At 33.3% G+C, this 15,489-nt stretch overlaps 2 protein-coding genes across 3 annotated transcripts in view; one reads left to right on the forward strand and one right to left on the reverse strand.

The window, feature by feature from the left end:
• Positions 1-1,444: 1,444 nt before the first annotated feature.
• On the reverse strand, positions 1,445-3,800 carry LOC148621418 (uncharacterized). The gene is made up of 2 exons (XM_088575775.1): positions 3,694-3,800; positions 1,445-3,021 (listed from the first exon to the last, which is right to left on the reverse strand). The coding sequence occupies exons 1-2, from the start codon at positions 3,714-3,716 to the stop codon at positions 1,461-1,463; spliced, it is 1,584 nt and encodes a 527-aa protein (XP_088431901.1). The 5' UTR covers positions 3,717-3,800; the 3' UTR covers positions 1,445-1,460.
• A 1,083-nt stretch (positions 3,801-4,883) lies between these two features.
• The window catches only part of LOC148621419 (uncharacterized), a 28,868-nt gene continuing 18,262 nt past the window's right edge, over positions 4,884-15,489 (forward strand). The window contains exons 1-2 of one of the 2 annotated variants that reach the window (XM_088575773.1): positions 4,884-4,974; positions 14,346-14,424. In XM_088575773.1, coding sequence (XP_088431899.1) covers positions 14,359-14,424 — 66 coding nt within the window. In that variant the 5' untranslated portion in view covers positions 4,884-4,974; positions 14,346-14,358. Of the gene's footprint in view, positions 4,975-10,518; positions 10,709-14,345; positions 14,425-15,489 lie in introns of those variants that run through there. The other variant, XM_088575772.1, reaches the window with a different exon arrangement.

The raw sequence follows: 15,489 nt of genomic DNA on the forward strand, positions 1-15,489 counted from the left end.
TACTTTTGTCCTGTAATGGTTGCATAATTTTGCATCACAATTATTACATTCAACTACATTTTTTTTATAAAAGAAACATTGTAAAAAAGTTTGAAGACAAAAAAAAGACAAGTTAACAATAATATAGCGATTCGATACACGGTTCAAGATTTTTTGTGTCGAAAACCATTACCGTGATAACTGTCTTAAAGATGCATTTTACAGAAGCGTAAAATCCAAATCTGAATTGTCACGGCGAGAATGACACCTTTCCAGGGCGTTTCCAGTCGCAAAATTACTTTCTTAAAAGAAATTTAGGTATACGGCATGCCGTACCAGCAAAAATTATTGGTACGGCACTAGCCTTACCTAGGCTAAAAACCACTAATTCCACTTTCCATAGGCTTCTATGCTAATTTCACAATATTCAATGGCTTCTCTGGACTTTACCTTAACTTTAACCTGCAGAGGACTATATATCAGCATGATTCTACATATGTCAGCTCACAATCCTCAGAATGGCATGTGGGGTTAGCAGACTTGCAGTGCAGTACTGGTCACCGGAAGTGAAGGGTCTATAAATAGCATGGGAAATCCCAGTGTTTTCACAAGATAGGGGTGTATTTAAAAATCATTTTGGAGATTAGGCTTCACATCACAAGAAGCAAAATGCACCTATAAAATGTACAGAAATGTTTTTCCTTTCAGAAACTGTTTAAATTTTTTAAATAAGATGAAAACTTTTTTCACAGCACTATGAGGAACAGGGGTAATTTCTGCGTAGGACTATTTTTGCGTACGTTCCAAATGCTCATTGGTTGAATTGGTGGTCTGTAACCTACCTACCTTATAATAGGCGCTACTCCCGTTTTACAAAAAAAAAAATTCAATGACAACGAGATCTCATAGTGCAGATGTAACAAAGCAAAGCTGAAATAGCTGCAACATGTTCATGGCTTAGATCAAGTATTTATCCATAGTCTTTAAACATCCAACTTCATGTACGGCGGATAAAGCTTTGAAGTTGTACATAACGGCAAAACATATCTATATACGGATAACCTGGTTTAAATTCGTGAATTGATATAAAACATTTATACTATTAATAAAACTTAACTTCGTTTTTTTTCTGACTTTGGTGGAATGCAGAATTGAGATATAGTTATAAATTTAAAATATAGAAATATAGATATTACGGTAAAAATGAGTTCGACTCAGAGAGGCAAGAACCCTAGAAACCTCATTTTAACTTGTATTTCTGTGCATCGGCATAAGTGTGGAATTGTAGTGTATAACCATTACAATTACATATTACTATTAAATGGAAATTAAAACTGGCAATAAGACTTATTTACTATTAGTGATTGCCTTAGCTACACCTTTCAATAATATTATATTGATATTCCCAATGACTGGTATTTTAAATAGTGAAAAATCGCATTAAAATTCTTTTAAAGAATTAATATTGGTTAAGACAATTTTTATTCGAGCTTATATACCAATCCTTTCCTAGCGCTGTTACATACAATCAAAAGGCGATGTTTATTGTCATACCGTATACATTGTGGACGACATAGTCCGTCATATTCAGTCAACAGAGTCTCAATCTTTCCACCTCCTCTTGAGATTGTTATTGCATTATATGAGCCAGAACCAACTACACATATACAGTTGTCCTCGTAAAGAGATAGCCCAAGAGGTCCCTTCATTATTTCGTCTTTGAAGCTCCACAATTCTTCTCCAGTCATATTGTAGCATCTAATGATGCTGGTGTCGTGATTGGTTAGAAAAATTTGATTGAAAGTCACAAGTATGTGATGAATGCCTGCAACATCAATCTGAATAGTATTTTTAATTTCTCCATGAACGTCAACTACTTTTATCCCTGCATCCGTCACAATATGCAAATTGTCGTTGTAATACGAAATGCCAAAGCATCGCTTCGCAACATTAATTTGACCATGTGACTCACTGTTATCTATATTCAAAATTTCAATGTATGGCTTAGTGCCAAATGATACAGCTATATGCATTCGGTTAGGGTCTACCAGTGCTAAACCAAAAGGAGGCGAGATTAGGCGAATACTATTGAGTTGGTCACCTTTATTGTCAAAAACAAACAGTTGATTTTTACCATAATAGTCTGCAACTAGTACACGTCCGTCTGGTAATATCAAACAATCTGTTACTTTCATGAGACCATTTCGTTGAATGTTTATTGAAAAGAGAGGATTTAGCCTCGCTTTCACTCGGTCTACTTTTGGTATAGTTTTATGCTGCTCTTTGTCTGGGGCTATGAATGGAAAGTCCTTCTTTGTTATATCAACGGCCACTAATCCAAAATGATTAAAATCGTCCTGAAAACTTTGTAGCTTAGGTTCAATCTCCACCTTAAGTCTATAATGTTCAACGGTTTTATAATCCGAAGACAGGTAAAACGACAAATCATTTACTGTCTTTTGTAATTGGTGAATGCCAATGAAAGTTTTTACAGAATCCCATGAATCTCTTATTTTGTTGGTCTTTTGGTTCAACTTTCTTAGTTTTTCCTCTACTTTCTGGAGTTGTTCGATTTCGTTCTTAACTTTTGACTGATAGGAATTGTATCGGTTTGATACTTCTAGTATCAAGGACTGTTCGATTTCGTTCAAATGCTTATTTACGTTTTCGCGGAGGGTTTTGATGGTTTCCTTAATAGCATCCTTGGATTTCTCCAAGTCTTTTGATATGATTTCTTTTTCGTGTGTTAGATTTTTTATATTGTTCAAAAGGCTTTCAACAGATTTGTGAAGCGCAACCATATTCCCACTTCCTTTTGAATCATGTGCAGCATCGCGCAATGTTCGGACATCTTTGCAATTTCCATGATATACTGGTACGCACGTTGCGCATACAATTACGTCATGTGAACTGCAATACATTTCAAAAGGATGGCCGTGCTCTTGACATAATGGGCTGATGAAACCATTTGTTGGACTTTTAGGACAGCTGTCATGGTCAGTGTTATTTGTGTTGGGTATATTGTTTTCCATTTCGGCAGTTCTATGAAGATGGGAAAAAAAAAGAAATTATTACAAATGTTAGCTAGTCAGCTATATGGTGCTTTACAATATGAGATTTGTCTAGTTCAAATTGTGGCAGATATTTGCAATCATGAATATTGCGCACATCAAGTTCATTCGTTTGTTGTTGTTGTTGTTGTTGTTTTTTTCTTTAAATGGAGTCTACTTTAAAACGCTCCAACCCAGAATATATAAAGCATACCGGTGTCCTACTGTTCAACTGTATGTATATAATAAATCATTTCATGCAGAACAAACACTTTCATGAATTTTATGTATACAACAAAACTTTAATCTCTCTTGAATCCACAGCACTTCTCTTTCATTGCAAAGAAGCCATCCAATAATACTTTAAGCCATAATATTGTAGATCCGATATAGAATTTGTATTCTACCTGGTTGTTTGATTCAAGAGAAGAAAAATGAAATGCAGTGCGTAAAAACTTACTGAAACTAAGTCAGACACGAATATATTACAAGAAGTAGGACCACGCCCCTCTCTACTTTTTAAAGAAAAATCCGATTTTTTTACTGACTGTAACCCGAAAACGGAAAAAAATCCAAGTTAATAAGTTTCAAACTTACTTTTAAAAATTATTATTAACTGACTATACTTATAAAGCGTCGGTATCAACAGATTTGCCAAACTTACCGTTTCTGACAGTTTTTGTCCATATATGTCTGACCTTCGATCTCTAAAATAAATACTATTTTACCTATGTGTATGAAGTAATTATACCATGAGACGTCATTTAATCTTTTAAAAGATGTTTACAGTTTTGTGAACTTGAAAGGCTATTGTTAAGTTCTCATTCTTTTTAAGTCCTAAAGTCTTATAATCAAATTACTAATATCACTAAAACTATGAGTAAGTAGGCTTTTAAACTTAGTTATTTATGTTTATTATCTGTGTTTAGGAAGTGGGAGGTGCGTGAATCAGTTCTTAAAGTGTCATTGATACCGTAACATCTGGGGTTGTCCTAAGTGTTCGATGAGGGCGTCCCAACAATAAACACCAATAATTTGAAATCCTCCATAATATATATAACATTATTTCATAAAATATATGTGGGGAAGAAAACAATCCTTGTTTTCTTCTGGCCTTCTGGATATACTTAGAATGGGATACTGAATATTTAAAAACTCCTCTTTCTAAATCATCAAATTCATTAAATTTAACATGATGTACGGTATGAATTGGGAAAACTGGAATATTCCATTAATTTATTTTCCAAACTTAACTGCGAAACATCTACAGAAAAGTCCAGACAGAGCCATGATAAGAAATTGGAACCGGACTCCGAATGTTCCATGCTATTTTCTTGATTTTACATTGGATATGATGTGTATAACCAAATACAGTTGCTCGTTTATATCTGTAACAATCAGTGTAACCAAGGATTCGTATATACATGTAGCATATATGTTTATATTAACTTCTTCTAACCTATTCGTTTATTTGTTAAATAGAGTCGTAACTTTCATTGGTAATTACATTTCCAACAGTGTCGGATTCAGAGATTCTGAAAAGGTCCGTGCTCGTTCCAGTACTTCAAATTTCCAGTGTTTTTGTGTGTATTAGCAATCAGCCAAAACTTTCAAGCCTTCCAGCATGAAGGAAGACCCTGCATGACAGTATTCCAACACGTTCTGAATCCCAGTTTATCCATGTCTAGATAGTCATTATGTCCTACGTATAAGCCACGACAGTACATGGTTCTTTTTTAAATTCAAATCAGAACTGAAAATGTGAAATGTACCACAAACAATAAAGTTTTTGGGCATACATGTATCTCCTATCAATTGGTTTCCCGCGATTGTTGCATCTGGAGTTGTCTTCCCTGACATGCAGAGGGCAGTGTTGGTAATGGCTGACAAACCAAACAATCTTATCGCTGTTTGATGCGATCGCAAAAAACACCTTTACTTAAAGGTATTTTATGGTGCCGTTGATTTTTTTATGCTTGCATTGATATTTAACAAAGCATTCATTATATTCCCATTGTCTTGCGACTTGAACTCATTGAGCCAGAACCGAACAATTTATTTTTCAAATATGTGGCCATGCACTGCACAGCTAGTGCCCAGCCAGAAGTTGAAATCTTATCAATTATGAAATATTGCATATTATGGGTTATCATCGGAAAAATCTGTTCTAAAATCATATCAATAATTGCAGTTCATTTGTTGTAAAATATGGATCTGGTCATCCACTTTTATTTTTAATAAGTTTAGTGTTAAGTGCTCCAGGATATGGTCTTAATATGTTTAAATATGGCTGTTACTACATTGTTCAAATTCAAAATTAGCTGAAATATTAAACCCCAAACAATCAATGAAATTTAAAATAATATGGGGTAGGCATTGCCTAAATCAGCGAGCACCGTGAGCTTTACTATACATATACCATCTGTGCGAGACTCGAACAAATAATAAAGGACATTACAAAGAGGGATGGTAGTCCCAGATGTAAATTTTTGCTTCGCAGGTGCAATATTTTATTTATATTTAAGCAGCAAGCAAAATCAATATTTCTATTTGAAAATCTGTCTTTTTAATTAGTTAATAAATTAATAATTTGAATTTTTTTCCCAAAATTCCAACCCCATACTCCCCTTTTCCCTCACTCTCAAAATGGTCAATAACTTTATAGCACTTCGAAATACTTTACATTTTCTATCCCTTAAGCAACAACCATTTCAGTTTTGGCCAGTCAGATTAATCTGTACCAATACCGGAAATATAACAGTTCTCCACAGATGGTGGGAATATTTTACGCATATCATGTGACGTAAACAAAATTAAGACAACAGCTGCAAATTCCAAACAAGAAAATGATTGCCTTTCCTATCTTAGAAAAGCTATGCTTTGAGTTTGATAATAATATGGGGTAGGCATTGCTTAAATCAGCAAGAACCATGAGCTTTACCATACATGTACCATCTGTGTGGCACTCGTAAAAATAATAAAGGACATTACAAATATTTTTTAATACTATTTAAAAAATCTGCCTTGTTAATTAATGGGGGAGTTTTTTTTTTTAAATTCCAACCCCATACCCCCTTCCCCATGCTCTCAAAATGGTCGATAACTTTATAGCATTTCACTATACTTGACATATTTTATCCCTTAAGGGCATCTCCAGCAACATCCCTTTCAGTTTTGGTCCGTCAGATCAATCAGTACGGATATCAAAAATATTACTGTTCTCCACAGATGGTGGGAATATTTTACACATATCGTGACGTACACAAAATTGTGAATTCCAAACCAGAACATGATTGCCTTTCCTATCTTAGAAAAGCTATGCTTCGATTTGGATAATACAATCAGAGTTTTAATTTTTTCAAGGCAGGAAGGTTCTTGACAACTGCGACAGTGGTACATAGAAGATACACATACGGACATCCATGTGTTTCACAAACTTTTTAAAAACATCATATTCACTTCTTTTAATATGTAAAAAAAATAGAGAAAGACTCGAAAACTATCAGAAAAGATGAATTATTTTTACTGAAGAGTAATCTTAACCTATGCTTGGTTTAAGGAAGCAATGAATTTTCTCCGTATGGACAGTCACTTTTTGTTACTTCTGGGACATGACTTTTTCCGTTAGCATATTGGGGAACCTTAAGGGATATTTAGATAGTACATGTAATAACCGTAGAGCTCACACCGCTTCCCGGTGCTTGCTATAAATTAGTCTACAGTTTTATTGACATCTATCAATATTTTAAATGTGTTAAATAATTTGCTCATTCGTATCACAAAAGGGCTTCTCCATTTAATGTGAATTGTTTGAATCTGATGACATTTTAAATCCAAATCACAATTTTTACATTGTCAAAATGATTTTGTTACCAAGACAATTTTTGGTGTTGGTATTGACGAAAATACCGCCTTATTTTGTGTCAAAAATTCTTCTGAAGGTTATCATTCCTACTAAATAATTGTTTATTTTTAAATTCGGGAGAAATTACATTTTGTCAACGGAAATTAAAAAATATTTATCAGTATTTTGTCAACAATTGAAACTTAGCAACAAAAATGCCGGAATTACAATGGAATAGTCATTTTTCATATTTACGTAACACAAGCCATTTTAGCCCATTAATCAAAGGGACATAACACACCAACACCTGTCAACCTGGTTGGTGGTCTCATTGGGGAAAGGGAAAACTGTAAACATTTTTCTTGGAAACTGAAATAATTTTCATTTCGGTAATTACCTGAATAGTTTGAAATAAGTAATTCATATGTTTTCAAGTACTTACTACGTCTCTAATAAATTGAAAACTTGAATATGAAGTCTAAGGCTGTCCATTGCTCCAGTTTGACAGTAAATCTGTCAGATGACAAATTTGTAGAAAGATACTCCCGAAGCCAAGGATGGGAATATGAAAAAGGACCATTTCTATAAGGAATTATAATATTCTTCTTGATTATATGTATCAATTGTACTGTTGTTTGGCTTTTATAAAATGAAAACCGTATAACAAATGAAAAGAAAGACAATTCTGCCTCGATAAAAGAACAGCTTAAGAAAATTATGATTACTTGTAAATCAAAAATGAGCTGGAACTGACCTTGAGTATAGGTGTTGACTGTTCCATCATACAACTTTTACACATGTATATTGTACATGTAGCTGTGTCAAGGGGCTTTATGTTACCCTCCATGCTTTGTCAGACCATATCCATTTGTCAATTTTCCTCAGTTTATCTCTTCAGTACATTTATTGCGTTTAGCGCTGTCTAGGAAATGCTATATTTATAATAAACTTTTAATATTACAGTCATTATGCCGCTGCAGGTTATATACAATGTAAGAGTTATCCATTCAACAGTTGATGATCTATGATTGATATCTTGGGTTGTTGGGATACATGTACATGTATTTTCATCCTTTTGCAATGACTTTCCAAAACTCACATGATATTTATTCAAATGTACACTGTACATACATGCACATGTATTAACCTTGATCTCAAAGGTTAGGCCTATGGGTGTGTCATTTTGGATTAAAGTTTGTCTGGAAATCATATGTTTGATAGTTAAAAAGTACAGTTGTATGTGCTTTATACATATACAATGTACATTATGTATCATTCATGGGCTAAACACTATGTTGTAAATAACAGAATATACTGAAATGTTAGATGCAAATACTCCCTTTGAACATGTTTCATTAAAATGTTTGCATTTGTCACCCAAAATTGACTATAGCTTTCAAAATAGGGTTTGACACTCACTTTTCTTGCTAGGTAGCCACAGGACTTTCTGATTTATAAATTACATATTCAGTAACATGTACATGAGTTTCTCAATATCATTTTGTGGTCCTGTCTGTAGGAATAATAAAATTTAAAAAATAATTTAGGTAGCCCAAAGGACTCCCAGTATTCCTTTCTTACATTAGGTAGGCACAGGATTACTAGACCACTGTTAGTGTGGAACTTTGCAAACTCCTGTAAAAAAAATAACATGAAGGGGCCATTAGGCCAGCAAAAAAAAAACTTGTCAGTTTTGAGGTTACCTTACCGACTCTACTTTTCTGCCTACTTTAGCACATTTTATTGGTATTTTTATATGACCACAAAAATAGTGTGGTCATATATGGCAGTCTTCACTATTAAGCAGTAGTCCGAGGCCCAAGGCCTGTCAAAATGGAGGTGGGGCTGTGAGATAAACTACTACAGGCCAACAGTCACTACATAAAAAATTCTGAAAAAATGTATTACGACCTCTGAACTGGAAAGTTAGTTGTGAAGACTGATATGGGTATGGCGGCAGTGTTCTCCCCAGGATTTTTGGATAGCGCTGTATTTAGTGTGCATGACATGACATTAATACATGTGTAGGTACCGTGTAAAATATGCGACATCGTATTGAATGCATTATCAAAAAACTTATCTGCGTATCCAAAATGTACTTGACTGTTTATATTTATATGAATTATTCATAGCTAAATATTTTACCATTGAGCTTGAGGTAATAACGTAATTTTTTTTTTCAATATATATTTAACATAAGTTGTAGTAGACGGTGCCAATTGTTATGAAATTTCAGTATACACTTTTACATGTACCTTTGCTCCTGAAATCCTTACTGTGATGTAAGACAGAGAGTTGTACATTAATAATTTGACATACATGTACATGTACCAGTATGTTTCAAAATCTACCATTCATGTAGCATTTGCATGCCATAAATGGTCAGATGAAATATCCTTTGCTTGGCAGTCTTCTCACTGCTTCCCGGCTTGAGTCCCATAAGCTATCAGGCTGTCACCAGGGAAGCTTCCCGACTCAAGCCGTAGCAAAATCTTCCATAAAAGATCAAATAGACCCTTACTTTTCTTATTTTGATAGAAATTTGTCCATGAAAATGTGAGAAGTGAATCATAACAAAATATATATATATCATTATATGATTATAATATAGTACATGGGCTGTGATGGTCTCTCTTGTGTGAACTTCATACATACAAATATACATGTACTTTTATATCACATCTTTATGATCCCCCTCCATTTTGCTTTTATTTTTCTTTGTCCCCCTTATTATAAATTTGTGAATTTGAACAGTTTTTACTACATTGTATTTGTGCACTATTTCTGACTGGTGGCCATTTGTTTCAAATTAATCACTTTGGATTGTAAATCTCTTCATAGTGTTAGAATCACTCAAAGTTTAGGATTTTACAGTTCATTTAATAAAATACGACCAAAAACAGAGTTTGTCTTATAGAAGCAAAAACAGGTCTACACCTGTCTCAACTGGATGGCTAAAGTTCATGTAATCTGAGGGTTTCACTACACATACTACCAATTGGAGTTTTCAGTCCACTGCCTTCACTCAGTGTTCTCCCCATGATTTTTAAATACCACAGTGTTTACTGGCATAGCACAGCTCTTACGGCCTTCCTCCAAAATCATAGCACAGTGTCCATAGGGCATTCTTACTAAAATTAATTACTGATAGCACAGTACTAAGAAATCATAGCTGTGCGAAGTACAGTGCTACATGTATAATGGCCTGGGGAGGATACTGCCTCACTTAAGCATGCAACTTATATAAACTGAACATACTGTGGTTAATGTTTGTATATCAAGTATATAGTCTAGTTTGTTAAGAACCAAAAAAAAATTTATTGATATCAAATTTATTTTTTACATGGTTTAGAAAAAGCCTTAAAAAGTCTACTACAACATTTTTTACATGGCTTAGAAAAAAGTATTACAATATTTTTTTTTCTTCTTTGTTTATAATTAAAATGATGTGAATAAGTTTCCTACTGAGCTAATTATATAAATAAACAATTACACTAATCAATCCTACTGGGTAATCTCTCTTTTAACTGTTATGACAATCATAACAATGTTTTCAGTTGCCTTAGGCTAACTATTGTAGATCATCTTACAAAAAGATGGATTGGGGCAGTATAGTTGTATATAGATTTATGTTGGTAGTATTTCAACCAAATGTTACCATGTGAAAAGTGTACCTATTGAGTGTTGATTTAATTGGAGTTTTGTATGTTTTGGGGGAGTAGGGATTATTTTTTTTCCAGTATTGTGAAAAAAGATTTGGATTTGATATGTACAATATTTCATATGGACCTGGATTAAAATTAACCTTTCTGAAATGCTTTGACCTACCAAAAAGGTAATATAGGTATATTAACAATAATGATAATTTTCTGTAGGTTTATAGTATATTAAAACTGATTTGCCAATTTTGTAGAAGAACCCTATATTATTTTATTTTACTTCCTAGTGCATCTAACTTACCCCCTTGATTCATCTGACCCAATAAGCACTTACATGCACAAAATTTTTGCTACTTAAAAGTTAACTACTTGTTTATTTCACTGTGAATGAATTCGTTTTACAGTCATCTTTTCAATTGTATATACATTTTTTGTAACTTTTGCAGAGTATAGCAGTGCAATCACAAGTTTTGGACAATATTATAGGTTAATTGCATTTATATTCATGAATATTGTACTAAGCAGATATTATACTGCAGAGGTTTGGCAATGCCCTATAATCCCTATATTTTTGTTTAAAAAAGCCCTTTTTCCTATATTGTCCATATGAATTGAAATTAATTGGTTGAAAATTTTAAAAAGTTGGACTTTTTTCTCCTTGTTTGAAATAGTAAAACCTGTTTTTCTATATGTACATATGACCAGTTAGTTAATTCTATAAATTGAAGACGATTATAGTTTTGTGTATTTTTCTCAGAACCTGATTTCATTTTATCATTTCCTGTAATACACAACTCTCAAGTCTTTGTAATGGACAACAACAACATGGAACCAAGACAGCTTTGGTTGTTAGCAGATCTGTGGTGACTGAAGACTTCAAGATGTTCCAAAGCTGCCTTGGTTTCCCAGTTGGTGTAGTACAGTCATTTGCAAGACATGATTTAAGTGTGTATGCTTGATATGATATCTTCGGTAAGAGTCTTCTTTATATTGAGATGAACATGATCATGTATTTCTAGAGTAAAAAATTCAAAAAATCACCCTTTAATATCTGTAGATTTCACCAGATTTGCCCTATAATGCCCTATTTCTCCAGAAATTTAGTCCTATCCAAAGCCTTAGATTTTAACTTTAACCCACTTCAAAGCCTGAAAAAATAAACTACAACAAAAGTCTTATTTTCATGCTGTTATGTTTTTTTGCATTTTTTCTTTAATTATTATTAAAGTCTTATTTTTGTTTTCAATGTTTTTTTTTTATTATCAGTGGTGTCATGAATATGAAGCTATATCAGCACCAGTGCAAAATGGTAATATTATATTTGTCCACTGGTGTTTGGTTGCTATTTTTGGGTAGATGTTATGACAGTTCACAGAAACTCTTAAATTCATACTATTTTTTTCAATTTTCAGTGTTTCTTAACCTACTATACAGCCTTTCCTAACACATTTATTCAGCTTTTCCCTGAGAGGGAACTTCAGGGGTTGTACTCCCTCCCTTTGTTGGAAAAACTTTAATTTCATGCAAAATTCTGGCAAAATAGAGCAAATAATGACAAAGTCCTCATATTGGTATTCAATGTGATATTATATGTAAGTGATAGCCTTGGAAGTAGAGATCCTGATATCAGTCTGACTGTCAGTTACATCCTGTCGTTTGTTTCATAAGGAGAGAAATTTTTTGTACATAATTGGATGTTCTTCATTTAAATGCATATATTATATGGTCTTTAGTAATTTCTTGAATTTAGAAACTATTTTTCTTTTTCAATATGCCATAAGAGTAAGCCTTTTTGGCTTTAGCAAAAAAATCCCCAGAACAAACTCTTAAGTAATACTGGTCTCACTGATTAACAACAAGAACTGTCATAAAGTGTCAAGATAAAGCGAAAAGATTTTTAAATAAACCTATATTTAAAAATCATCCTCTTACATGTTAAACCTGATTGATATTTTAACTTGGAACCCCCGTGCTAAAATATCTTGATATGTGCCTGGAAAGCTCTGTGCTATAAATTAAAGGTCAACATAGCATGTGAAAGACCTGGAGAGAACGCAAATAGGTTTAGAACTGCCATCAATTGAAAGTGGAAGTAAAAAGTACACCAGCTGACTTAATGTTTATCTCCCCTGTTTAGTCCAGAAACCTATCTTATTTGTCAAAAATTTTCTATCTAAAGTTCATCAGATAAGACAGACTCTATTGAATCTGAATCTGTGATATACTTATGACTTCCTGTCACAGCCATGCACAATGTATGTCTGACTTGAGAGTAATTACGTACATGTACATGTAATATAACATGCACCTGAAGTGTTTCTGTGGTTGTCAGTGCTAGCGTTGAGTGGAACAGGAAGGATCCACTTGTTACTCTGTGTAACTTGTACAGTGTTGAAGATCCATGGCCCATAATTATTATTGTTTAGTCTTGGTGTTTACTGTGTGTATGTCTATTTTTTTCTACTGATGTTGGAATGACTTAGTTGTTTACAATACCTAATCTTGTAGACATGATCCGATTGATATCATCATGGTTTACAGGACACCGTAGCTCTCTTAATATTATTAGTATTCTTTATAGCATAAGCACGAAAAGTATTGATTTTACTTTCACTAAAAAACCATTTCAACGCTAGTTACCTAAATGCAATAGTTCTAAAATTGGTTATTGTTTTCCCTTTTGTAAGGGTAGAGAGAAGTATCAAAAGTGAGTGAGATTTTGTCTGGGTACAATATTCTTATTAACCAGGGCTCACGCTACTGGGTGATTTGGGCTAAATAGCCATCCTGATCATGGCTGATGTCACACATTTGGTATTAATACATCACCCAGAAGATTGGACTGAACTCCTTTTTTTAACAGTATTTTGACCAGAGTTATCTTTCTTTCAATAATATAAAATAACTTAAGTAAAACACTGAGTTGTGCGATATTTCACATACACTGCATATGAAGTTTAGAGTATGGAGAATGTAAACTTAATATTACTGTTGGGTATAGGATTTATTTAAAACATTTATACAATTGCATAATTAAAGTTACATGTAATAAAAAGTTCTGATTGCAAATAAAAGTAACAATCACCTTTAAAGCCAAATAAAGCTCAAGATTACTTGGAATTCTAGTGGGTACTGAAATTATAATTAGATGGGAAAAAAATATCATAGATTAAAATCAAAGAAAGTTAATTTGTTTGCAAATCATTTAAGAAATGATTTACGAAAACTTCATTTTATCATTGTTTTATCATGGGCTAGACATTTGTGTCCATTGTTTTACCCCGAACGAAAGTGAAGGGTTAAATAACAACATTAATTTCCAGCCCATGGTAAAACAATGATAAAATGGAGTTTTGGTGAATTATTTTAATTCTGAAAGGACTAGTTTCTTCATATTTCTGTGAATATGTTTATATGTGCATGAAATGTTGGTCATGTGTTTATCAGTTTTTACCATGGCTGTGGTCTAAAGAGCTTTGCAACATGTCATTAGAATGTGTGATGAACCATGGCTGGTACCAACCTAAATGAGGAAGGAGGGTTATGCACTTGGCTAGCAATCCAGTCGCACGAAAAGAAAGCTTGCTACCCTAACACAGATCCCAGGGGATATTGGTTGTGTAGACAACTTTATATATGACAGTAGCTTGACCTTTCAATGCTATGGACCATGTTATACAGGTCAGGTTCTTTTATGGTGCTTACTGCATCTTGTTCTACATTTCAGGAGTTATTGCCCTTTCTTTCTATGAAAGTTTTGAAGTTTGGAGTATCTGCAATCACCAAATAATTTTTCTATGTATTGTTTAATAGGTATCACAGAAAGATGGACTACAGAGAAAAAGATGTGGTGTGGGTTAAAATCAGCCACTACCCATGGTGGCCTGCACAGGTACGTTCATAGTTAAAAAATTAAGTCAAGTATTATAAAAGGAACAAATACTTGTATTAGGTCTTACAGATATATTTAGTTTTAGTTAAAATTTGATATTTGCTTTAGTGATGCTGTTGCTTGAAGTGATATTGTCTGTAGCTACAGAAGATAGGGGCGATAAAGGGTCTTTAATTGGCTTAAAGTTCAACTGAAAATTAATAATAAAGTTTTGAATGATTTAATTGTGAATTTGGAGACTTGAATCCATCACAAATACGAAAACATAAAGACTTCCGGTAATTCTTGCATTGAAGGGACAAAAATTGCTTGAATTTAACATTAATTTAGATATTCTGTCAAAGTTTGTACTTTTTGGTCACTTTCTGGTCATATTTTTGACAAGGAAATGGTGTCCACTCCTAAGAAACAACTTCATACTTAGTTAATACATTGAATATTACACAGTTCATCATATGTGAAAATAAAAAGTTTCTTGGTTGTGGACATAGTTTTCTGGATGTAAATATGTCAGAAAATCAACAAAATTTACCAATCTCATTAGTTTCCACTTAATGATGTAAAATTGTGGCACTATTATGACATCATTAGAATGAACTAATGCCAAAAACTATTATTTTTTCCTTATATTCATATATTTTACTATTTTATGAACAACTTTTACATTATTTCAACAAAGTTGATATTTTTTGGCTTAATGCCCCCACACCTTTAGATACTTCCATTGAAAGGAAAAATCAAAGTTGTATGATGTAAGTTTTTTGCAGAATCCAAATGTTTTTTAAAGGTTTTCTTGTACCAGTGTATAAAATCAAAGACCAAAGTCCTCAAAGTTGCTAATCGTGGTAAAATGGGTTGGTCACTCAAAAATGGTAATTTTTGTCCATTTCTGGCCATTTTTTGCTACATGTGGGGTTCAACAGGAGCAAAACGGGAACCAAAGCACATTAATCCTACAGCCTGTACCCCATGAAGGCCACTGAAGCCTGAAGACTGTAAAGTTTGTTACAGTCACAAATGGTGGGTCAGAAGCAAGGATCCGGAAACAGTAAAAAAAGCTGGTCA

Source organism: Perna viridis, chromosome 3 (genome assembly GCF_037379345.1).
Source record: "Perna viridis isolate PV_CMFRI_1.1 ecotype Kerala chromosome 3, ASM3737934v1, whole genome shotgun sequence".
Classification (NCBI taxonomy): Eukaryota; Metazoa; Mollusca; class Bivalvia; order Mytilida; family Mytilidae; genus Perna; species Perna viridis.